General features: G+C 42.6%; 1 protein-coding gene across 3 annotated transcripts in view; it reads right to left on the bottom strand.

Annotated features, from left to right (window-relative positions):
* The window catches only part of LOC105493507 (transforming growth factor beta 2), a 96544-nt gene that overhangs the window by 35049 nt on the left and 35089 nt on the right, over positions 1–26406 (bottom strand). For all 3 annotated transcript variants that reach the window (XR_011614278.1, XM_011761177.3, XM_011761179.3), the window contains one exon: positions 2995–3158. Coding sequence is in view for 2 of the 3 variants with exons in the window: in XM_011761177.3 (XP_011759479.1) it covers positions 2995–3158 (164 nt within the window). In the remaining variant the exon portion in view is untranslated. The remainder of the gene's footprint in view (positions 1–2994; positions 3159–26406) is intronic.

Here is a 26406-nt window from a genome sequence, read left to right as displayed (position 1 = left end):
ATCTACCAAGAACTCACTAAGGTCCTCTAAGTTGCCAGCCTCAAGAGAAACACCCTTTCCTGGAGAAGGGTTGGGCCCTGGGAGGAAAAAAGTCATTGGCAAGCCTGTTGGCAGAGGCTACTCCTCAGAGGACAGGGTCAAGCGGCCACAGAAAAATAGTGACTTAGCAGCTTCCATTACAGGTAACAGGACCTAGGTGACCCTGCCTTCAATTTACTGAAGCTAACTAAAGTAGGGCCAAAGAGAGCAACCTATGATGCTATAGTCAGCACAGAAGGAAATTTAAGAGTGACTTAATTGGTAAAAAAAGAAAAGAAAAAGGAGATACAATCATATTTTTTGTTTGTTTGCTTAAATCATCTTGTAATTTATCTGGCTACCCTTAATCTGGCTTTTTTTCATAGGAACCAATTTTTGCTTTCCCTCCAAATATTACTTCATCCTCTAGCCTCGTTTGTCTTATTATTCTTCTATTCTGGCTTATCCCAAGGGTAAGAGAAAGGGAAAAATTTGCTAGGAATAGCATAGTATGTGGTGAGGAGATGGAAGGACTTGGGAGTCAGAGGTGGATTTGTATCCCAGCCCTGCCATTTCCTACCTGTGTGACCCTGGCCAAGTTACTTAATTTCTCTGGGATTTAGCATCATTCTCTGTGAAATGGAAAAAGAATAGAATAGCAGAAAGAACACTTCATTTTACAAACTCCATAGTATAGCTGTGAGTATCACTGGAAACAATACTTCCAACTCTTTGCTCAGCATAGTGTCTGGTCACACAAGCATGCTCTCTGACCTTGGGGTGACGAGCAACGGCCGGCCCATTGGTGCTACCCAGAATGCGAGTTAGGATTTAAAAGTCTCCAAAAACAGGTTCTCGAGGGCCTATTTAAATAAGTAAGAATTATTCTTCATGAATACACATGTGAACTACTACTTTAAAACTGGGGCCAGGCACAGTGGCTCATGCTTGTAATCCCAGCACACTGGGAAGCTGAGGTGGGATGATTGCTTCAGCTCAGGAGTTAGAGACCAGCCTGGGCAACAAAGCGAGACCTCATCTGTACTAAAAATTAAAAAAAAAAAAAATTAGCTAGGCATGGGGATGCACACCTGTAGGATCGCATGAGCCCTGGAAGTTGAGGGTGCAGTGAGCTATGATTGCACTACTGCATTGTAGCCTGGGTGACAGAGCAAGATGCTGTCTCAAAACACAGAAAAAGAAAACAATACGACTGCTTTGAGTATTTTAAACTCTTCTTCAAGTCTCATATTCATTTGTATGGTAGTTCTCCATTTTCATAATGAATACAAACAAAATTTGGATCCTAATGATCACAAATTCCAAATGATTAGACTCCAGAAAAACCAGAGGTTTCTGTACATAGATGCCAATTTCTTTTTCTCAAGTAGTCCCATGTTTTAATCATATTGTCATATATATATATATCCCTTATCATGGGGATCCCAAGGGGTTTGTTCTTAATCCTCTGTAGTGTCACTCTACACACTATCTCTGGAGGGTCACCTTCTCCCTAGTCTCTCCTCACCTCCAGGCACTGAGCACTATGTACCAGGTACCCTCAGCAAGCCCATTCAAGACTGTCTTTGCAGTGACTGCCCATCCTGCCAAGAATGATGATCCCCCGTTGCGTTTTAATAGATACTTCTCAAGGCCTCACCAAAATGTCAGCTCCCTGGTGAAATTTCCCCACCTATACCCTATATGCGAGTACCACTATTCATATGGCATCAGGATGTATTTAAGTTGCCTGTTTATAAGGCTGCACCAGACTCAGGATTTTTCGAGTGGTTTTTTAATGTGCACAAGAAGCACCTGTGAATCTTGTTAAAATGGGGATTCTGACTGTGTAAAGTCTAGAGTGGGGCCTGAGATTCTACATTTCTCACAGCCCCTAGGTGATGCCGATGCAAATGCCCTGTAGACTACACTCAGGTAACAAGCTTTTAAGAACATCTCTGAAAATCTCAGCAAGTTGGCATTTCATCATCATTATCATTATATTTTGACGCTGCTGCCCACCAACTCCAACTCTACTAGAAAGATGAGAATAGGAGACGTCAGGACTATGTGTGTGTGTGTGTGTGTGTGTGTGTGTGTGTGTGGGCGGGGGGGTGGGGGTTGTATTGGGTAGGTGGATTGGAGACTGTGGGTAGAATTAGAAAGGAAAAGGAAATGGGCTAAGGTTAATAAAGACACAGGAGGTTGCAAAGAGAGGAGGAAAAAAGTGAAAAAGACAGGAAGAGAGAAGACAATAAGCGAACAAAGAGAAAATCATAGAAAAGGAGAAAGAAACAGCCATAGGATGAGTAAAGGAAGGTCAGCTGACTGCTTCTCAGGAAGGAATCGGACTTTACAGTTTATCTGACTTTACAGTTTAAGGGGTTGAATTCTGGAACCAAACCCTCTCAAGAGTACATACTCCGGCTGTTCATGCAACCGAGGAAGTGTGCTCAGAACTTCAATACTGCATTCTAAAGGGTTCTTCCCTCCTGAGTGATTAGGAACAAGCTATTACTATAACAGTAATAGCAAATGAGGGCCTATATCATGATTGTGACTATATAGAATGGCTTATATCAGCTAAGAAAATCTAAGACACTAGAATTCTTTTGTGTTAAGACCTCAAACTGATTGCCCATTACAACAACCTAAATGAGCCAGGTATAGTGGCTCATGTCTGTAATCCCTAAACTTTTTGAGGCCAAGGTGGGAAGACTGCTTGAGGCCAGGAGTTCCAGATCAGCCAGGGCAACATGGTGAGACCCCATATCTACAAAAAGTTTTTTAAAAAGAGAATCGGGTGTGATGGTGCACTACTGCAGTCCCAGTGACTTGGGAGGCTGAGGCAAGAGGATCATTTGAACCCAGGAGTTCAAGGTTGCAGTGAGCTGTGACCATGCCACTGTGCTCCAGCCTGTGACAGAGAGAGAGAGAGAGACTCTGTCTTAAAAAAAAAAAAAAAATGAACATTACCTGATACAGCTCAATCCGTTGTTCAGGCACTCTGGCTTTTGGATTCTGCAAACGAAAGACTCTGAACTCTGCTTTCACCAAATTGGAAGCATTCTTCTCCATTGCTGAGACGTCAAACCGAACAATTCTGAAGTAGGGTCTGTAGAAAGTGGGCGGGATGGCATCTGTAAAAAGTTAGGGCAATCATTGAAAATGATAAAATCCATTGTGCTTTCAGAAAAGACTAGCATGAGATAATCCCAAGAAGCCATAAGGAAAATATCTACAGAATAATTTAGTTTCCGACGGCCAATTTAATGTCATTAACAACTTATCCAGAAAAAAAAGAAAGAAAATAAACATGTGCATTTAGTTATAGGAGTAGCAAATTAATAGAGATTAACAAACCACTTCCAATTCCATTTGAAAGCATGCAGTTAACCCCATCCTTTGAAGGCTGACAGAGTGGTGGAAAATCATAGATGGTTTTGAATTGGGACAAGTTTATGACAGTTGATGCCTGGAGAGAGCTGACAGGCCTGCATACACTTTAATCAGACATGCCAAGAAAATAGTTCCTAATGGCCAGCAGTTTGCCCATGTATTTTTTTTTCCTTGAAAGTTTGGCATCCAAATAAATTTTTTTTTTTAACCAGGCTCATATATCATATCTCCTTTGACTTCAATATTTTAGTTTTTCACACACATATGACTTAACATATTCTCTAGTCAAGTTTTGATGAGGAAATCTGAATAAACAAAAGTATAACCCACGTACTAACTTATACCAGGTCCAGTATTAGAATTCTTTATGCAGGATAATCTCTGTTGGAGGGAGGTCATCCTAGCTAATGAATAAAAAGAATTGGCACAAATTCCTTCAGTTCTAAACCATGTAAAATACAGAGTTGCTGATGGCACATGACAATTTAAAGCTCCTAGGAAGACTGGACACAGTGGGTCATGTCTGTAATCCCAGCACTTTGGGAGGCTGAGGTGGGCAGACCACTTAAGGTCAGGAGTTTGAGACCAGCCCTGGCCAACATGGTGAAACCCTGTTTCTGCTAAAAATACAAAAATTAGCCAGGCGTGGTGGCATGCACCTGTAATCCCATCTACTCCAGAGGCTGAGACTGGAGAATTGCTTGAACCCTGGCAGTGGAGGCTGCAGTGAGCCGAAATCGCAACACTACACTCTAGCCTGGGCAACAGGGTGAGGCTCCATCTCAAAAATCAATCAATCAATCAATCAATCAGTCAATTAAGCTCCTGGGTTGCTTTAGAGTTGTGCTGGGTTTTTTTTTTTTTTTTTGGAATCTGCCAATGTCTTTGAATGTGCAACTGAGGCTAAACCAAGACCAGAGCAGGTCCTATTCTAACTCCATGCTTTCAAATACAATATCCATTTATTAAGCACCTACACTGTGCAGACCACTTGTTACAGGTATGTTTCCACAGTCTTCTTCCAAAATCTCCTATACACTTTCTTGCCCCTTTCCAGAGTGTTTCATCCAACTCTAGTGGCTCCATTTCTTTCTACCCACTCTTCAATTATCTGACTTCATTACAAATAATCATTCACAGTTGTTCATGTTTTTTTATAAATGTTTTTATTACTTCTGAATTGTGTTTGTTTATTTTGTTTCCCCTGTGAAATTTTAAGAATCTTGAGGGCAGAGACTGGATTTGCCAGGTCTTTCTTCTTTCCCACGTATCTGGGACAGGGTTCTGTATACATGGAGTTCACCAAATACCCCGTTTGCATACTTGGTCATCAACAGGAGCCTCTTGAAAGACTCAGGCATCTGACTGTTGGCAACACTAACTTCTTTTTAAATAAATGAGCCATCTTGCCGATCTTAAAATAGACGTAAATACCTTCCATGATTTATTGGGAAATCCATGCCCTGACGATTACACTGAAGAAAAAAAGATGCTAGGAACACACCAACATTTTCTCATCTTAAGACACCTGAATTTTTTCCTTCATAGGAACTTTCTCCCAACCCATCTCCTTCCCCTATATATGTGTGACTCTCAGCACCCAGGCTCATGGAGAAGCAGGGAATTTCTACACCAGTCTGCTCCATACTGGTTCATAAAATGACTGTGTGAATTGAGGCTTTATAACCCATGAGTCAGAAGTCTCAGAAACAAACAAACAAACAAAAAAACCCCAAAAATCCAAAGTATCCAGGTTTCAAAGAAAAAAAGTATTCATGCAGACATGGTGATGATCCACTGCATCACCACTGCAAATTAGTTGATGGGCGGCTTCCAGGCCAGGGAGCACTGGTACGCGCAGAAAGGCTTTTGGAGTCCCCTAGCACAGCATTTTGACAAGGTAGTTGCTGAGAACAAATACTTTTTCTCCTCTGGGATATGCCCGCCCTCATGATTGGAACAGCTTGTCCTATGCTGACCAGCTCAGCTGAAAACAGGCCAGATACCCAGAGAAGGCTAGGCCGGTCTGGGGCCAGGCTTTCTGGCTTTGCCCACCCTCTTGGCCAAAACCTTCCACAGGCTGATGCTGCATTCATCTTCGCATAGCCTCCGCATTGGACAGTAGAAGCTTCAAACATTCTTTGAAGGAGCATCCTGGAAGAGCGAAGCTAATTCAGCGTGTTTCCTGTCATTAGGAAGAATAAACATCTCACTGAATTTGCGGCCCACCCCCCCGCCCTCCGCCCTTTCAGTGGAATCCCTGCAGGCCTCTTCCACTTTCACAAGCACCCATCTTTCACACCCGCCCGCCTCAATCTTATCCTTCCATCAAGTTTGTAAATAAGTGCTCTTGAGATTTATTTTTATCTCTTTTGTGTTTATTAAACTTTGGACCATCCCCCCCCACTTTTCTGGTCCTCTGCCCATCCACACTCTTTCTTTTTATGGCTGCCTCAGACCATGAGGTCAATTTTGTTTCTTCTTCTTCTAAGCAAATCATCCAATGATCCTGTCCTAGGCTTTTGAGCTTTGAAAGGGCGTTTGCAAATATTTACAGGAGTAGCTTGCTAGTTAAGTACAGTTGTTCAGCTGGGCTTCCTATACATTGGCAAACAGCCCTCCTCCCCTCTGGCTCTTATAAGCATTTAGGCTGTTTATATTTCAACTGTCTAATAACACAAATCTGCATTTTTGGTCCTTGTTTTATAAGTAGAAGTAGCTAACACACACAGTGAAAGGACTGCTGAGCAGCCTCCATCAGCCACTCTGCTTTGGTCTTGTAACCACAGCGAAGCGGCCAGGCCAGGAGGAGCCGGCAGCCTTCCCTGCCTGTACTCCTGCTCCAGCGCGTGAGAGTGTGGTAAAAACTGTCAACTGAAGAACCGACTACCCCTTCCAGGGGTCGATGCCAGCTGTCCTGTGCTGTCATCTGCTCTGGGTCACAAGCCCCCTGGCTGGCTGAGGAACGTGAGCAACTGGCCAAATGTTTCCTCATTTGGAAAAAAACAAAATTGCTGTAAATTGCGCTAGCAGCCTTTGACCCTGCCTTTACTTCATAAACACCCTATACACGCGGCAGGGAGACCCAAAAAGGCCCCTCGATGCCCAGTCGGGACGCAGCAGGCTCCCGCCCTCCACGGAGGGAGCTTGGGGTAGGGGCTTAATGGCTTGTGCAGCTCTGATCCACCCACTTAGTCTTGGAGGGATGGAGCTTTTTCCTCTGCTTCCTCCAAGAACTAATTTCCCCCTTTGGAATGGGAGTTCTCGCTAAAGTCCTCTGTAATACGCATCCCAGTTGCTATTCCATTGCCAGGTGGTCAGGTACTTGTGCTTGACCTTTGCCAACTTATCCACACTCACATCCTGGCCCGCTCCCTTCTCTCAATTTCTGACCTACTTTTTCAGTTCAATCAAATCGATTTTCCTTCAACCCTTTGGATTTCACACCAGGACGCTGATTCTGGTCCTCCTCCCAGGCTTTCTCATGGGCCTTCCTCCCAGGGAAAATTTTGCACATAGAAGATTCCAGTATGTCATCAAGTGGTGTCCCCCTCACCTCAGCCTTGGCCACACATGCCAAATCATATTTTGCGGAAGGAAGAGAGAGAAAAAAAACCTGAGAAAATCTAACTAGTCACTAATTTCCAAAGTAACAGTATACAAAAAACTTAAATATAGCACTTAATCACATAATACTGTATGTACATTATATGTTGACTTGTATCTGCTCCAAAAAAATTTACCAACTTATTGTATGTAAGCACTTTGAACTCACAAATCTTTCCTTATAGTTTTTCTCCACAGCCTAGGGTGGACTTCATGAGAGTGTAGCCAGCACAGGTGCACAGGGTCTCTCCATCCTCAGAAAGGTCTCATACCTGAATTTAGTGCTCTGTGGCCTCTCTAGTCATCATCTTGAAATCCTCAATCATTTCATCTTTGAATTGATGCTTTGTAAATGAGGTCTTATAGGACAATGAAGCATGCACAGAGGGCTGGGGACCTCAGCCCCAGGCCATCTCACCTCCTATCACCTGTCCACTTGCCCAGGACTCTCTGCCTCTTACCCCTTGCCCTCTGGTGTCCCCAGTCTCACCCTGCCTTCCCTGCCCCACCCAGTGGTCACTGTTTTCCTCCACCCAGTGAGAGCTGGGGTCAGACACACAACCCATGCCATTTCAGGGCAGGGCCTGGTGGCAGCTGTCCCCACCACAAGCTGGTAGTGCCACAATATGTTTAGGGAGCAACCCAGTAAAAGCATGTCTCTCACCCACTCCTTTTTAAAATTTTTTTTCAATACTTTTTGGGGTACAGGTGCTTTTGGTGACATGAAAGAGTTCTTTAGTGGGTGATTTCTGAGATTTTTGTGTACACTCTTAATTCAGGTACAAACCACATCCCAGTGCAGAGTTTGCAACCCTATGGGTTGAAGTGGCAGTCCCATGGGAAGGGAGATACCTGGCTCAATGTGTCATCAATCTTGTGGGCTTGTGGCAGGGGGACCCCAGCAGCTGCTGGGCTGCATGTTCCAAGTTTTAGGGCAAGGGTCTCAAGTCCCTGTGAGAGTCTCCTGTCACTCTAGGAGCATTCCCATGCCCAAGAGAGCACAATATCAAACAGCACATAAAAAAACACCGCGACAGTTGGAAAGAGAGAGAGAGAGACAGAGAGAGGGAGACCATGGAACAAAGGAAAAAGTTTTATATTTTAGCATCTTCAACAGTACTTTTCCTTTTTTTTTTTAAACAAGATACCCCATATTTTCATACTGAAGAAGGATTCTGCAAGTTTTGTAGGTAGCCCTGCCAAAGCCTCATATAGTTATAGGATTCTTATGTACTGAAGGACCTTCAAGGCTACCTGAATTCTAATCCAGTTAAGAATGAACTGGTTGAACTGAATCAACCAGTTCCCAGCTCTGTGGCAACAGGGATATTATCTGGCTTTTCTGAGCCTGTTTCTTCATCTATATAATGAAGTAAATAATTTTCTACCTCATATGTAATGGATCGTATTGTCAGGATTATATAAGTAAGCAGATGGAAAGTTGGAGCGCTGGATCTAGCACAAATTTCCACAGTTTCCTCCCTGCCTCCCTTCCCATCCCGCAACAAAGCTGCCAAGTGGTCAGTGGGCCTTTCGTGAATGCCCCCAAGAGAGAGGATGCTTTGACTAACTGACAGACTTAATTAGAAGAGGAGAGAAAGAACAGGAGGAGCTAAGTGTCCTGGGGCAGTTTATAAATGACGCTATATACTCTAATTCCTTTCCACTGAATAGGGAGAAATTCCAGTCACCAAAGTTCTCACAGACTCCCCACCACTATCCTTTAACATTTCATCTGATTTACTATAAACCTGACCATCAGAAAAGGTGACAAGAGAATCCTAACTTTCCACTAAACAGCTCTGCATCAAGCAATTTCACCTCTCACTACAATGTTCATATTAGGACTATTTTTATTAAAAAGGTTAATCAACATTGGTACAATACTATTAACTAGGCTTGGATTTCTTCAGTTTTTATATGTTCTACTTTTTTAATTTTTAATTTTTGTGCCTTGCTAGTAAGGGTGTATATATTTATGTGGTACATGAAATACTTCAATATAGGCATGCAATGCCTAATAATCACATCATGGTAAGTGGGGTATCCATCCCCTTTGAAAACGTACTATAGTTGTGATTATCATTGGGAGAAGCTGTTGAAGGGTACACAGGAACTCTCTGCACTATTTTTGCAATTTCTTGTGAGTCTAAAATTATTTCAGACCTGGCACAGTGGCTCATGCCTATAATCCCAGCACTCTGGGAGGCTGAAGTGAGAGGACTGGTTAAAGCTAGGAGTTTGAGACCAGCCTGGGCAGCAAAGCAAGACAAGACCCCATCTATATTAAAAAATAAAAAATTAGTTGGGTAATGTGGCAAGTGCCTGTATCCTACCTACTTGGGAGGCTGAGGTGGGAGGATCACTTGAGCCTGAGAGGGTGAGACTACAATGAGCCATGATTGAGTCACTGCACTGAAGCCTGGGCAACAGAGTGAGATCTGTCTCTAAAAAAAAATTAAAATAAGCCATGCACAGCGGCTCATGCCTGTAATCCCACCACTTTGGGAGGCAGAGGCAGGCAGATCATGATGTCAAGAGATCAAGACCATCCTGGCCACATGGTGAAACCCTGTGTCTACTAAAAATACAAAAATTAGCTGGGCATGGTGGCAGGTGCCTGTAGTCCCAGCTACTCGGGAGGCTGAGGTAGGAGAATCCCTTGAACCCGAGAGGCAGAGGTTGCAGTGAGCCAAGACTGCACCACTGCACTCCAGCCTGGTGACAGAGAAAGACTCCGTCTTAAAAACTAAAATAAAATAATTTCAAAATAAAGTTAAAGAAAAGGTTAATAAAAAACAAAACTGAATAAAGGTCTTACAACGTCACTCATATGTGATGAGCTCTGAAACAGAATGTAGATTTGAGGTTTGCAAGAAGTCCCCCAATGATGTCTAGGGTTCAGCCCTTCAGGAGGGCAATGCTTCAGCTATCTATCTATTGTTTATTCCCTCTTAGATTGGTCACACCACAAAACTGGCAGAGAGAAAGTGTGTGTCTCTAAACTTGCTTGTAGGTGCTTGGGTCAAGAACCTACAGGTATTTGCTGTATTTGCTAAAGCAGTGGTTCTTAAAGTGAGGTTCCCAACCCATGGCATCAGCCTTGACTAGGAATCCGTGATAAATGTGAATTATCCAGGAAAGTCTGATGCACCATCTCATCAAAGTTTGAGAACCAATGAGTGACTACATATTGGTTGACTCCTAGCTGGTGAAACCAGTTCTAGTTAACAATTAAAAGCAGATTGGTAAAGTCCAGGGGAAAAGAAGAAGGAGGCCTTAGTGTTTAACACCAGCTTTCCTGGAGTCAGCACTGACCACAATCCTCAAGGACAGATGAGCACTGGTCTCAGTGTCCTTGTGGGGGATTTTCCAAGATAAGCCAGAAAGGTCAGTAGTTCAAAGTGAAACACAGAAAGTGTGGGTATGAACGGAATTGGTAGTGGCCTGGAGGTTTTGTTTATCCTCCTGCCTGAGGTACTCCCCAATTACCTGAACATCAAGTCCAAGCTAGTCCTCCTCCTAGGGGAAAAGCTAAACGAGGCTTACAAAGCAGCACAGGGGCCTGCTGATTAACAGTATTTCTCAGCAGGTGGTCTGCATTTTAGCAAACTCCTTGAGCAATTCCTATGTACCCTCACATTTGAGAATTGCTGAAATATAGGACAGAAGAAAAGAAGTCTACAAAGACATACAGAAAGACAAAGGAGCACCTAAAGGTTTTTTTTTTTTTTTTTTTTGAGATGGAGTCTTGCTCTGTCGCCCAGGCTGGAGTGCAGTGGCACAATCTCGGTTCACTGAAAGTTCCGCCTCCCAGTTTGCACCATTCTCCTGCCTCAGCCTCCTGAGTAGCTGGGACTACAGGCACCCGCCACCACACCTGGCTAATTTTTTTTATTTTTTAGTAGAGACAGGGTTTCACTGTGTTGGCCAGGATGGTCTCGATCTCCTGACCTTGTGATCCACCAGCCTCGGCCTCCTAAAGTGCTGGGATTACAGGCGTGAACCACCGCGTTTGACGTTTTTTTTTTGTTTGTTTGTTTTGTTTTGTTTTTTAAGATGGAGTCTTGCTCTGTTGCCCAGGCTGTAGTGCAATGGTGCAATCTCAGCTCACTGCAACCTCCGCTTCCTGGGTTCATGCAATTCATCTGTCTCAGCCTCCTGAGTAGCTGGGATTACAGGCGCCAACCACCATGCCTGGCTAATTTTTGTATTTTTAGTAAAGATGGAGTTTCACCATGTTGGCCAGGCTGGTCTCAAACTCCTGACCTCAGGTGACCCACCGCCTCGGCCTCCCAAAGTGTTGGGATTACAGGCTTGAGCCACTACACGAGGCTCAAGCACCTAAACTTTTGATCAGGCTTTATACCTAGAAAAAAAGAGTAAGACAGATAAAAGAGGAAGAGTTCTAAAGCTCTTAAACTGGAAAAATAGGATTCCTCTATGATTTGCAGTAGTAGTCTGCCTTGACTGCACGTTTTAATCAACTGAGTAACTTTGAAAATCCTGATGCCTGGGTTGAAGTCCCTAAGAGTCTAGTTAATTGACTGGGGTGGACTTAGTTCTAAGTTCCTCAGATGATTTTAATGTACAGCCAGGATCAGCACCCCTCACTGAAGGAAACTGGTAGTACTCAGATTGAAGAAGGGAAGACTTAGGGATATCAAATCTCAAGGGATTTCAAATATTTCAGGGACTTACTTTCTATATAGCCAAGGAGCCAGTTTGACTCAATAATAAAAGTAATTTTCTAATAATTTAGAAGATTTAAAAAAAAAAAAAAAAGAAAGAAACCAAACAACTCACTCTCTTTCAAGGTTGTGAGAGATCACACCTTACTGGTCTCCCTGGAAGAACCTGTGTACTCACAAGGCACATTCTGTCCCAAAAGATGCAGTGGGGCTTCCTGAATGTGGTGGCAGGGTGAGCTAGATGGCCTTACCGCCCACTTCCAGCTCTGCCATTACATCACGCTCTCCACTGACGGAGCCTCCAAAAATTGTTTTTCTCCCCTAAATCCCACTATGTTAGATATTTGTTCATTCACCCCCTGCATCAGAATCACCTGATGGGCTTATTAATATGCTTGTTACTTGGTTCCATCCTAGACCTACTGAGTGAATAGTAGGCAATTCTTTTTTATACTCAAGTTTGAGAACTTCTGCCCTAGACTATGATGGTCTAACCACAATGCACTTGACCAGGCTTCCCTTCTGGTTACTCAGTGTCATGAACTAGCTAGAGAGGAATAAAAAATGTCCATCCTACCTTCCCTACTCCAAAAAGAATGACCTGATCTTACTGCAGACTCAGAATTCTATTTTATGTCCTCGTCTCATTTTATAATAGCTTTACTAACTTCATCACTGCAAAGGCCTTTTTTAATCCCCATTTCACAGATAAAGAAATCAAGAGTGAGAAAAGTAAAACTTTGGGCCAAAGTCAAAGTGAGGCTGGCCTTTGAATCAAAAGCTTTTCAGCACAGTATCCTGCCTTCTGTGCAAAGGAGATCTGAGTTGAAGGCATGACTACCACGCCAGGCAGAAACACCAACACATGCAACGGAGCGTGCTGGCAACAAAATACAAATCAAATAACAAGGCAGCAGTTCCTCCTCCACTAGAGATAAGTTTGACCTTGCAATACAGCTTGAAAAACTTTAATGCAAGCCCACAGTATTTTCATAGATACCCCCTAAGAGAATGAACCTGATGTGGAGACCTGGGGGCTCACCCAGTGTGAAAGTTTCCCAGTGAGAGGCACGTCATTAATACCAGCATTGCCCAGGGTCTTTCACATCCCCATACATTGGTGCCTAGTGCTGCTGTTCTCAGTGGTATCCCCTGGCTCTTATTCCCAAGCCCCTAGAATGAAGAGAACAACCCCCCCGCCTTCCCTTTCCGGAAATGACTGTAGTTTTCCTGCAGCTCAGCAGTGACTAGTGTGGACTTCCGACATGCTTAATGAGTGTGTAGTGGCCCCTCATTCCTGACATCCCCAGCTTTGAAGGAAGTTGTTTGGGGTTCATTAGCCATTCCCCAGAATGTGACAAGACAAGCAACCCACCGACTGGTTGGAGGGCAATAAACTAGCTACTATTTGTGTGTGCACAGACACAGCCAGCAAGAAACCAAGACAATTGTGTTTTGGGGTTTTCTGAAATTTGTCTTGGCATACTGGATATGGATTTTATTTCACTACCACATCCCAAACACTGCTGACGTTCAAGTCACAGCAATTTAACATAAAATGACTGAGAAATAAACAGCGCATCCAGCGGTGGTTTCTGATTTTCTCTCCGGCCATCCCACCTATTAAATGTAACACAGCACCAGAGCATCTGCTATGTAAAGACAGAGTCTCTGAGAGGGGGATGGTATCAGACTTGACGAGCTGTTGGCAATGGTGAGTCTAATTGTGTCAGCATCAGCTTATGTGACTTGGCCTTCATCTAACTGCTATTTGAGACTGTGCGTACTGTCAGCATGAGTGTTTGGGCTCCTTCTTACACTGCAAAAAAAGTAAAATAACAGTGGTGCCGGCCCATGGTGTTTAGTTTTCTTGAACTGTGTCAGACATGGGGTTTCCAGTTTCTGTTCCAAAGTTTCCATCATCCTCATAAAACCCCACCTACACAGAGACACCTATTTCACTTCAGTTCCTCTACATTTCTCATCAGGCTCAGGGCTGTGCAGGCAGTTTGTGTAGGGTGTACTGGGTGTTAGCAGTAAAAGCATTGGGTGCTGAAAGGGCAGGCTGACTATTGCTGTTAAGAGGCCAATGCCTAACCTAGAGGAGTCTCAGAGCCCATGAGCATGAAGAGTATAGCTGGATCCACGTTTGTGGGCAGGTAAAACGTGAATGTCATGTGTCCCTTCCCAATGGCCTCAATAGGGAAGGCAGTTCTCACACTTGGAACAGGCCACTGAAGCAGCTCTTCTCTGCCATAATCTCATCCCTTAAAGCACATAAATTTATCTTTTTCTTTTCCTTTCTCCCTTACTGTCTTTTCTCCTTCCTTTGCTCCATTTTCTTTCTCTCCTCTTTTTCTCACTTCCCTTCAATCTGTGCTTTCGTTTGCTGTGATATCCAGGGAGCAAAATGATCATCTTTTTGGTCCTTTCATGGCTTTTAATGAGGCCAGTGACTCCATGATACAGATAACAATATACTATTCTAGAAAGTAGCAAAGGCTTCAAACAAGATCAGTAGAAGGAAGCCAGCCTGTGTTGATTCCTTTAATGAACGAAACTTGGAAATTTAGGATCTCATCCTTAACCTTTTAATACATTAGAAGCACATGTTATTTTGATCCCTTTTATAGATTACGAAACTGAAGGTGAAATCTTTGCAGGATGACACCAAGCATTTGCAAGATAGGACTTAAACTCCACAGCTCTGGACATTCTTGCTCAGCATTGGACATTCTTGCTAATCCCTGCAAAGAAAGCATTCTTATCCCACGACAAATAAACGCCAACATTCCCCTTTCCAGAAACAAATGCACTTTCCCCTGCAGCTCTGCAATGACTAGTATGGACTTTTGACATGCTTAATGGGTGTAGCGGGTCCTTATTAGCCCAAAAATCTTTCTCTAATCTTTTCAAAATTATAGCAGTGATGCATGTAATGGCCAACGCATGTCTTGTACTGTGAGATTTTCTTTGTGTTTTCTGTAAGCTTCTTGCTTGTGGCCTAATTTTTCTGTAAGGCAATTGCCTAATTACTTTGAGGCACTGTGCTGATTTGTTGCTCTGCCCTAAAGCTTAAGCTAATAAGTGGCAGGGCACACCCTGCTAGGATTACAAGCTGTTTACCAACTTAACCAAGTGGCATGGGCTGTTATTACTAGCATATTAAATTAATGGCTTGAGTGTGAATAAATATGAAGAGGAATACATGGTCTGGATCATCCAGTTTTAGAGAAGTGAAAAGCAAATACAGCTGATGTTCAGTCTCTCTGCAAGTCTTTATTGAAATTAGAAATGATAGCACACAAAGGGATTGCCTGGCACCCATTAGGTGCTCTCTTTTATAAGCATCTAACTCCTCTTACTGCAATTTTCTTTATAAGACAAGACAAGACAGTTTCTCTCAGAACCCTTCAGTGACAGAGATCTTAGAACCCAGATAGGTGGTCTACTTCAGCCTCTGACCATTGTTCCAGTGGTACAAGAGTTCTTCCCTATATTGGGCTGACAGCTGCTTTCTATAAGAGCTGCACCACAGTGGGTCTAATTCTGCCACATAAGATGATCTATTCCCTTTCCACTCAATCCTACTTATACCAAGCCAGTTTTTTGTTTGTTTGTTTGAGACGGAGTCTGTCATCCAGGCTGGAGTGCAGTGGTGTGATCTCGGCTCACTGCAAGCTCCACCTCCCAGGTTCACTCCATTCTCTTGCCTCAGCCTCCCAAGTAGCTCAGACGACAGGTGCCCACCACCATACCTGGCTAGTTTTTTTTAAAAATTTTTTTAATAGAGATGGGGTTTCACTGTGTTAGCCAGGATGTTCTCGATCTGATCTTGTGATCCGCCTGCCTTGGCCTCCCAAAATGCTGGGATTACAGGTGTGAGCCACCACGCCTGGCCGATCAAGCCAGCTTTTAAAGCCAGTTTTTGCATCTTCTCTTCTTCATCTCCTTTCTTCTGTAAGCAAACATCCCCTCTTTCCTTTCACATTTTGTCATGAAAGCCATTCACTTATTCTAGTTGTTCTCTACTTTGCCCCAATCTTAAACCTGAACCATTACATCTGAACATAATTCTCAAGGCAGAATGAAGTAGAACTATCTCTCACCTTCTTTAGTGTGGAACTTATGCTTCTCTGAATGCATCCCAACACTGAATTACTCTTTCTCTTTATTTTTTGATCTTTGCACTCACATTACATATTCTCTGTGTTCTGAATGTCTAATAAATTACAAGTCTTTGGTCTTTTCCACACAAACAATTTTGCAGATGTCATCATCTTACGCTTACACCCTGTGCAATATTTACAATATACTCCTATTCAGTCTATACTTATTTGATGTGAGTCCTCATTTTAAATATGCTGAGAAGGATTTGAAGTCTGATTTGGTAAACCTGTGAATTCATGTGTTAAATGATACTGCAGGGCACAGTGTTGTATAATAAAATGAAGGATCCTTGATGTTATTTCATTCAATCCCCAAAACTCACAGATAAGGAACAAAGGTCCTCAAGTCAAGTTTGTTTAGGTGGAAAAGGACCTGAATTCACACTAGAACTTATTCCTTCTGAGGTGCTTCCTCTGCACCAGGCACTTTCCACTGTGCTGCTCAACACGAGGGACACAGCCAAGTCTACGGGCAGGAGGCTCTGGACCTGTACAGGCACACACCACCACCACAGTGAGTCTTCCAGTCTGCCCAGCGGCATATCTTCTTCAAGGGGGACCAGTAGGCCAGTTGTGTCCTACTGCAAATCATCAAGGAAAATGGCCAGTGGGACAGAACTCAGGAAGGTTCCGGAACCCACCTTGGCCCAGAATGCCCATCCTCTATTAATGAGCACTCTGAGGGATTTGTTTCAAAACATACTTCCTTGAAAAGCGGAATGGAAAGTCTGAATTTTTCTTTATGCCAAATGGTAGCCCTCTATGTAGAATATAAAGATAGTAGGGAGTAAGCATTGCTTGGAAGAAACGTTAAGTTACCAGATATCCATATTAGCACTTCAGTAGATGGCCATTTAGTGCCAGAAAGAATATTAAGAGTTTCAAATGATGGTGCTTTCTTAGGGTTGGTAGATGTATTCATTAAGGGTGTGCACTCTTCCCTCATCCTGTTTGTACTGGCAACACAGCTATGGGCAATTAAGATACGGGAACATACAGGAATTATAGGAATCCAGATGAACTGTGGCATGAACGAGTTCTGGAATGGAGCCAGGGGTGTTATACTTGTTTTAAGGAATCATGTGTATTTGGGTGCTAAGCAGCTTTCTGTTCTTCAAGGTTGGGCCACTGTTTGTAAGAGGAAGAAAAACAGCCTTTAAGAATCTCCACTGCAGAACTAGACCCTGGTTAAGTACTTTAAAATGTTTAAGCGTCTGTTATTTTAATTCAATTGAACTAGCTGAGAGCAAACCCCTATAGTTTACCTTCAATCTCATTATTTTTGTGCACAGAGGCTATGAAATGTCCGAATTTTAACCTGCTCTAGGGACACTGGGAGAGAAAACTGATGGAAGAATGGCAGCTAGGGTCTCCAAAGAGTTAATCTAACCGGTCCCAATTTATTGGAAAGCACAGTAGTTTTGAGAATGGAAGGAGAATTCTTAAGAAAAAAGTACTTTTTTTTTTTTTTTTTCTTTGGGGAAGCTTAAGATCTGTCATATAGCTCTCTCCGTTTTCTTTAGGAACCTTCAAGAAGCCCTTGCAATGGAGGTGCAAAAAAACTCAGATGGTTTCCAAAGCTTTCCTGCTTTCTTTTCTCACTGGTGGTTGTGTAGACCAGGGGGCAGGACAAATGCTTTTAGTTAGTCCCAAGTCAATGGCTGTCCTGTGCTTCCTAAAAAACATTTACTAAGTCCTCTTTAAAGAAGTGTTTCTTGATTAAAGTCAGTGGTTTATAAATGTGTGAGGATGAAAGTAAATAGAACACCATAGTGGAGTGGTACATATATAACAAGAATTAAACAAATAGCAAATGAAGGTATAGAGATGGGAATTTTACACGAAGTCTGCGTGAGGCTTACCTATGTGTACTCAAGTATATCCTAAAGTCAGTGGATTCACTTTTCGTATGTCAGGGTACCTCAGTGATGTCACTTAAGATGTTTATTTCTCCCATACTACATTGGTTTCACTAGACTACTCTTAAAGGTTAGACAACATATCTGAAAAATTTCCTTGTGTCAGAAAAGTGAAAAAATAGCGAGTTCCACAACCGCATCTGAATAAACTAATTCAGCTTCTGTGTGTGTAGTGCCTGAAAGGTTACCAAGAAAGAACATATGTTCCTTGAATAGTTGATTAGCACCCATATACACTGTACCACAGAGCACCTATGAGATACTATCTGAGTACATTCATCGACCAGAGGGGTTTTGATCAGGGAAAATTGATAACGCCTCTCAATTCTTTTCAGTGCTCTTAAACACTCAAGAATGCTCTTTAGCCGGAAGCAAGCTGTGCTGCTGCCTCACTGTAGCACTGGATTAGAGATCACCGAAGGCCAGGAAGAGGTCTGCTTTACTTGTAAGCAGGTGCAAATGGGACCGGTACAGGAAGAGCAGTTTCTGTGTTGGGCAAGGGTGCCTTTGTAAGTTTCAAGAGCACAGACACTGGATCTGTCATCTTCACACTCCTGTGTCCCAGCTCCAGGCCCAGGACAAGGTCTCTTAGTACACAATAGGTGTTCAGCACGTATCACAAAGCAAAAGGAAATTAATTGCTCTCAAACAGCTAAGTCACATAACAATGATGAATGTTAATCCCAACCCTTTAGGTCTTCATAGTGTTTCACTAAGCACCTCCACATACTATTTCTTCCTAGCATGATAACCCTGTAAGCCAGGTAGGATTATCCCCATTTTACTGTTGAGAAAACCATAATTCAGAGACCAAATGATTCAATGTAAGTGACTTCCCCAGACTTCTCAGTGCTAATTCAACGTTCATCTTCTGACATCAGGTTCAAGAATAGGCTCCCCTGTAGGATATCAAGTAGCCAGTGGAACAACCAACCCCATATAAAGTGCCTTCTAAAAGGGAAGCACAGTCAGCTGAGAAGGCTAATTCGGAGACTGCCATCATACTCCAATTTGAAGAGATACAGCAACATTAAAACAGCACCATAGTGGAGTGGTACATATACAACAAGCTGCCTTTTCAACTGGCACTGATACTCTGACAAGAGCGGTTTTTCTCTTCATTATGATTGTGAATAGTTATTACTAGTGCTGAGAGCAGAAGTATCTTCCTCTAAATGCACAGCAGCCTTAGAGGGTACAATGTCTGGAAGGGACCAGGGTGGAGAAAGTTATTAGTGTTCTGGCAGCCAACTCAGGGATCAGCTATTCAGTGGCTCCTGACATACGGTGACCTTCTTTAGAAACGGTACTTTGGGAATGACCTAGGGATAAGATCCAGAGAGGGACAAGCAGGGAGAGGACCAGGTCTCCCGTATTTCAGCAGGAATAAAGATGTCTTCAGAACAGCCTGCTCTTTCTTTCATGGTGGGCAAGGGGGCCACTTATCCACCTCAGTGGGCACAGCAGAGACTCAGAGATGTTGTTTGATCATCAACCTCAAAGACAAAATCACTTTTTGGTGTTCCAAGCAATCCATAATTGCCCAGTAGTTTACTGAACTTTTAAAATTTCCCTCTGGATGTGGGGGGACCAACTGTGACCTCTCTTCCCTCAGGATGGCCTGACGCAGATCAGTCTGCCTTGGACAGGCAATCGGTGCAGTCTAAACGCAGACAGACTTTAAAAAACTCCAGCTGATCCTTTTGCTTCCTTTTATTGAAAGCAACTGACTGCACATTACCCTTTTTTATTGTCAGAAGGAAGCTGGGGAGCTCTAGGAGCCTAAATGTGCCTTCTCCATAGCTCTACTCTAATTATATACCATGCCTAATTCCATGTCCATTCCTCTGTGGGTGCACAGGTCCTTTAACTATAGCTTCTATTCTTGCAGAGGATACAGATGTGTTCTTGCTGTCTATGGGCCTTCCAGATCACAGTCATTTCCATGTAGAATAATGCCAGTGGGGGTGGGGAGACATAGAAAAAGACATGATCTTCATGGCATGGTGAACCTTTAAAATATCTCAGAGAAGGATCCCAGAATCCTAAAAGGATTTTGTAAGTCTAATAGCCAGGCAACATAGAGTCATCAATCCTAATTCCCCAGCCTTCAATCAGACCACCTTTTCTTACAAGTCTGGCTTGGGCAGAAGAAACAAAAAGGTCAGGTGGGAACAGGCCTTGTACAGTAACCACTTGAGCTGTGAAGGGATTTAAGATGTGCACCATGGGAGGGGTTTTTCAGAAGTGAGCATTAAGAGAAGGTAGTAGTACAACTGATTTCTCTGTAGATCTCAAACAGGGTATTATCAACTTCCCAGGCCTCGGTTCCCTCGTGTCTAAAAGAATAATGGGCTTGGATGGGACTCTTCCATCCAAGGGTAGGAAAGACACTACCCGCCCTTGTGGTTACTGGGGTTCAAGGTGAGAAAGCACTACCCTCTGTAGCTGGACACGCCTTTTCCGGGAATATAGACAGCATGGTACCAAGGAAGCCTACTTCCATTCTTAACCATCCATTCCTCTCTCTTAACCTCTAACAAGTGCACAGTCTTAATAAATTTCAAATATCCCAAAGAGACAACTTCATGGCATGTCAATTTTTGTATCTTCTGACCCCAAACTCCCTTTCCAGCTTAATGGGCACCCTGCTGTCTCCCCTCCACTCCCTTCTCACCCCTGCCATACTGGACTCTGCCCCAGACCCTAAGTGCACCACATCACTTCCAATCTCCAAATATGCCAAGCACCACCACACCCATACCATGTCAGTCTTTCACCTAGAAACCTTTATATTTGGCAAATTCTATTCATACTTGAGGGTCCAGCCTAGTGTCACCTCTTTTTAGAAGTGTCTCTGGCTCTTCCAGAGCACAATGAATTCTCCCTTCTTTGCATCCTGACACTTATCATACTGTGTATTATAGTGGCCTCTTTAGGTGTTTACCTTGATAGATGGGAACAGCAAAAGAGCAGGGACTCACTTTATTTCTGTATCTTTAAAATATGATAATACTAGCACTTGCCTCTAAGAATTGCCATAAGGATTAAATAAGGCAATAAATATGAACATAGTAAGTACTCAATAAACATAAGCTTATATTATTAACAGAACGCTGGAAGCCAAAGAGGAAAGGGGGCACCTACTTTCAGAATCTGATGTCAATAAGACTTTTCTAGGCAGGAATATAGAAAAGGTCACAAATCTGAGGAGAGGAGCAGTGTCAAAAAGCTTGTGGATGGAAGCCCTCCCTTTCTCTGCCATCCAGAATCCAACAAACCAGAGTGGCCCTGTAGTCTGCCTCTACTCCTCAGTTTGTAACTATTAGCATCAGGAACCTGTGGGCAGGCTTGAGCCTGATTCAGTAGGACACATCTTAGAAAGTCATTCTTGGAGTCATTAGTTTTGTTGTCCCATTAGATTACTTGATAAATCAGCTATGCAAAGAGACTCCCGGTGATTTTCGAGGAGCACTGCCTACATTTGAAAACAACTTACGAAGGGCTTTCTTGGACATAATGTCATTTTTAATGATATCTGGCAATCTCATATAAATGCTATCTTATTGACAGTGCCTACTAGGTTGGCTAGATAATTTCCAATTCCCACCACTCTCACTGTATAAATGAACAGACTAAGGTTTCCAGCAGACAAGTCACTTGTGCAACAGCATACAGCTGACACAGAAAGGTAGCTGAAAATTGCAAACCAAGTCTGTCTGATCCCAAGTCCACACTCTTTCCACTGTCCTATGTCCCCACCTCTCCTGATAAAGATTTGTTCTGTAGTACCTAAAGGATGAGGGGGGCAGTGATAAATCTCAGAACAGCCCAAGCTCAGTACAATGAAGAGCCTTCAGACAGAGTTACCTACAAAAGGATCAAGCAACATCTCTGCGAGTAGCCAGGATCTTATGACAAGATTCAAGGAGTAGTGACAGAACTAGATGACCTTTAAAATGCGACCATTGAAGTCTCTCTGAACTTATTCTGGTTTGGGGGAAAAGGTTGGGGGAGAGGCTGCCCAATTAAAAAAATAAATAAAAACAAAATAAAATGCAACCACTGTGATAACCTGTGACACAGGCTTATTAGAGAAGTCTAGTTCTAACAGTTTAAATCTTCAATTTTCCTCCAAGGGGAAAGATGGGGAAACAGCCAGACAGAACTGAGTTCAGAGACTGAGCTTATGAAAAGCCTAATTTAGGTTTGGAAGGAGACACTAGGAGGCCCCTGCTACGCTCCTTCTCATGAGCCTCTCACCAGCCAAAGACACTCTCTGTGTGTGATCTTCTGTAGCTATGTGTGAAGACCTTGGTCTTAGTCTTGACATGGGGTCATGTTAAAACTCTTCAGCAAAAATGTCCCGAATATCATGGTTAAAAGGATAAAGGGGCTTATACACCAAGGATGGCCACTTCTTAGCAGGAATTCCCATTTTCCTCTGAAGTCGTGTTACTTTGGGGAAGGCCCAAAACCTTTGTGCTCTGTGAACTGGTGATCACAGGGCTCTCATCAAGCTCAAATACGATAATGCCTGTCCACGTCCTTTTGTTAAATGCGAAATGATAAGTGCAAGGCGGCATCACTGTACTTCAACTTATTCTTAATTATCATTGAATAACAATATGCTGTCCACATATTCCCAGAGGTCATTCAGAAATAACAAGAATTTGCTTACATTATCTTATCTAATTCTACTCTACCCTTCTACCCAACTTTTGAGGTACATCTCCCCTTTGCAGAATAGGAAACTGAGGCTCACAGCTACCAACCGGAAAGTACTAGTAAGAGAGGGGGAAAAAATAGAATCAATCCCAGATCCTACCTCCTAACAGGTGTTCCTCTGACTCACCACATCCATCCCAAACATGGGAAGGGTTCACTCTGGTTTCAATGCATATAATAATACGAGCCATCCTCTGGGTGGTTATGTGACATCACTGTGGCATCAGTCTTATGAATAATAACTGCACAGGCTGCAATGTGTCCTGGGGCAGCCTCTGAAGCATCTGCAGCCACTTTGTCCTCAACTGTCAGAGACATTCGGGCTTCACTGAACCTCCTCCCGCCATGAGTCATCCCCCATGTTTCATGTTAACCATCTATTCTCAGCAGATTTGAGTTCTGCCTTCTGTCCTTTTCTGGTAAGATTCTAGGGGTGCGAATGGACTGTCCATAGCCCCTGAGTTTAAGGAAAAATGAGATGAAGCAAACGTATGTTAAATCCACTGCCTGGAAAGCCAGCCTCTCTCAATATGTACAGGGCCAAGAATAACAGCAGCTGGGTCGGACCTGGATTATCTCGTTTAAGCCTCACAAGAACTCTGTGAGGTAGATACTATTTTCGTTTCCATTTTGCAGATGAGGAGACTAAGGCTTATGAGGATTAAATAATTTATCTAAGGTCACACAGCTAATAGGTGGTAGAGCCAGAGTGGAAGTGACTTGTAATGAACCACTTTTAGTGCTTTATTTTAAAAGGTAAGATAGACTTTTATTATATGTAATCTCTCTTATGACACCTAATAGTATAGGAAGCATTTAACATACTTGTTTTTCTAAGGCTTTCAAATATCCCACATACCTGCTAACGCTTTTTCCACCACAATATTCCAAATTATTCTAACTCCATTCCAACATACATAGCTACTTTAATTATCTACCTGAAAATGATTATAACTTTTAATCCAATAAAATAATGAGTGACAAGATATAGTTATTAAAAAGAAAACACACAACCAATGCATTCAAAATACCTATGCTATTTAATTCCTTTTTTTCTTTTTTCTTTTTAATGAATCAAGATGTTCTAGAAGCGGGGGGGAGGGGGAATCTGTGACTTTATACTATTTAAATAAACCTTAAAAATACTTTCTCTGTATCTCATTTTCACAGAACTGTTACAACAACCACAAAATCGTCATAAATGACAAACTCTGTGACGTGGAAAGGAAGGAAAGGGAGGAGGAAAAGCATTCTTGTGTTGTTTCACAATTATTTTCGGGATCCCAAATGTGGTGCTTTTTTGTCAGTACATGTTTACTCTCTACCTTTCTAGATGGGGAAATCCAAAGCCAATATTTCTTAGTCTAAAACGTCTTTCATGAAAAGTTTTTCCAAAGCCTGTGGTTGATTTTGTTGCAATTTGTAACCCCTTGAAACTTGACTCATGGGATATATAATCAAATCTTGCAAGTCCTTCAACACGTAGCTGTGTTAAAATCCTTTAGTAAAAAAACTCACAAACATTATGGAAGGGACGAAGGGCTTCTGCAAGGACTGCTACTTCTTGCTAATACTTTCTATCTGCCCTGTGAAGCCACTTGAGGGCTGTGTGACACTGAAGATACACACACTTCTCATGTACCTGCTTTCCCAACAAAGTAAAAGAAAAATGACTTCTGAAGGGCAAATTAGCAGCCCTGTTATTGCATTTTAAAATGGTCTTGTGTTTTTCTTAAGGCAGATTCATATTTGCAATAGAACTATACATTAAAAAGGACACATGCTTTCCAGACTTGAATTCTGGACCCTCCTAAAGGTCACTTGCAAATTCCTGTAGAATTATGCATTGAGAAAACAGAGGTTTCAGATTCTGTCTAAATGTGGCTCCATTCGTGCTCACAGTCTTCTAATTAAACCCCTGGTTGCATCATCAATCCAGTCCTAGGGCCTTGCTGTAATATCCAAGGGCAGAATACAAAAGCTTAAGACTCCATCACATAGGTTTCTTTCCTCTTGGTTGGGAATTGCCTTTCTTTTTAACTTTATCCTCCCTTGAAACCTTTCCTTATCACCTAGTGTTTAATTTAAAAACTCAAATATTTTCAAGAAGATTCCAAAAAGAATTTACAGTAGGCTTGTGCCATAAAACAATCTTCTTACCCCCATGAACATTTATTTTCAAAATTTCAGATGAGTAGCCAAAAGAGAAACACCACCTCATACCTCCATATACACTACCAGTGCTTAAAATTGAACACTCATGAAAGACTGGAACTCCTACGGAAAATAGAGGTTGCATTTGAAGAAGATCTTAGTGATTGTGTTGGGAGCAGAAGTTGGTGACTTTAGTCCTTGTTTTCCTAGTCCTGACTTTTTCACCCAAAGACTGGCTGATTCATCACAAGCAAATTACTCCATCTGTCTTCTACTTTAAGATTTCCAAGTGATAGAAAATCATCCCTTGGATTTCAGTTCCTGTGCCCAAATGTCCAATGGGACATGGTGGTGCCGTGAAATAAGTAGAGAAAAAAATCTCACTTTCCACAAAACAAATTTATTATTTCTGAATAAACTATGAATACTTTAATTCAGAAGTATGATCAACTGCTTAAAACTAGTCACTTTATCAGTATCACATCAGCGAGCGCCTGGATGAATCGGTGGTCCTGCTCAAGCGTGTGTATGTGTCTTGGGGCACCGATTACTCCAATGAGGTGACTGTTCTTCCACTGACAACACTAACCAAAGAGCTTCACTTCATACCTTTGCTTTTATAATTTTCTGCCTTCAACTAAAAACATTGATTTTTGGGTGAGACTCAACCAAAGCATGGTCCCCAAGAGCAAAGGTACAAGTAGCTGAATAAGGGCTCTTGCCAGGGGCCTCTGGGCAAGACATCTTTTCTATTTATATTTCCAGCTTCCTTGGAAGACAGCTTTGAGTACTCCAGGAGGTGGGGAGGGGGACATAAAGAGTGGTTTCCAATGCTATCGCTTAATTTTCACAAAAATACTTCATAAACTTTTTTTTTCAGTTGAGTCGAGGGTTTTAATGGCGGCCTCCATCTGGTAAGGTCAGAAAAGAACTAGAGCTAGATTTCACCCTCTCTTTTTGCTGACCCGCAGGAATCCCCTTAAAATTTATTCATCAGATGAGGTTACGATGAAAGTAAAACATAGGACATTGCACATGTGCTTCTCTGGCAACTGCTAATTTCTTCAATTTAAAAATAAACCTTCCCTGCTCCAGCCTGCAACTGCCCCACTGTGTGCATATGCGTGTGTGCACGTGCACACACACACACACACACCCCTGGTAGTACTATCTCATTTACTAGCTCTGTTTATTCACACACAGGATTCAGTACAACTACCTAGAGGTCTGCCTCAATTCCCTTCCCTTTTACGACCATCACAGAAAATTGAGCTTGTCTTAGAGTTTTGTTTTGTTTGTGATCTTGTCACTGGTGCCTAATGAAGATGTCATGTTTGAACACAAAGATATTTAAGATGTGGGATTCAGCAGACCCAGATTCTACTCCTGGATTTACCACTTAAAAAATGTGGCCTTTCAGGTGGGCACAGTGGCTCACGCCTGTAATCCCAGCACTTTGGGAGGCCACAGCAGGTGGATCATGAGGTCAGGAGATCAAGACCATCCTGGCTAACATGGTGAAACCCTGCCTCTACTAAAAATACAAAAATTAGCCAGGTGTGGTGGTGCATGCCTATAGTCCCAGCTACTCGAGAGGCTGAGGCAGGAGAATGGAGTGAACCCAGGAGGCAGAGCTTGCAGTGAGCCGAGATTGCGCCACTGCACTCCAGCCTGGGCAACAGAGCGAGACTCCATCTCAAAAAAAAAAAAAAAAAAAGAATG

This window comes from Macaca nemestrina, chromosome 1 (genome assembly GCF_043159975.1).
Source record: "Macaca nemestrina isolate mMacNem1 chromosome 1, mMacNem.hap1, whole genome shotgun sequence".
NCBI lineage: Eukaryota > Metazoa > Chordata > Mammalia > Primates > Cercopithecidae > Macaca > Macaca nemestrina.
Note: the sequence above shows the minus strand (reverse complement) of the source record. Positions and strands in the feature narration are given on the sequence as shown.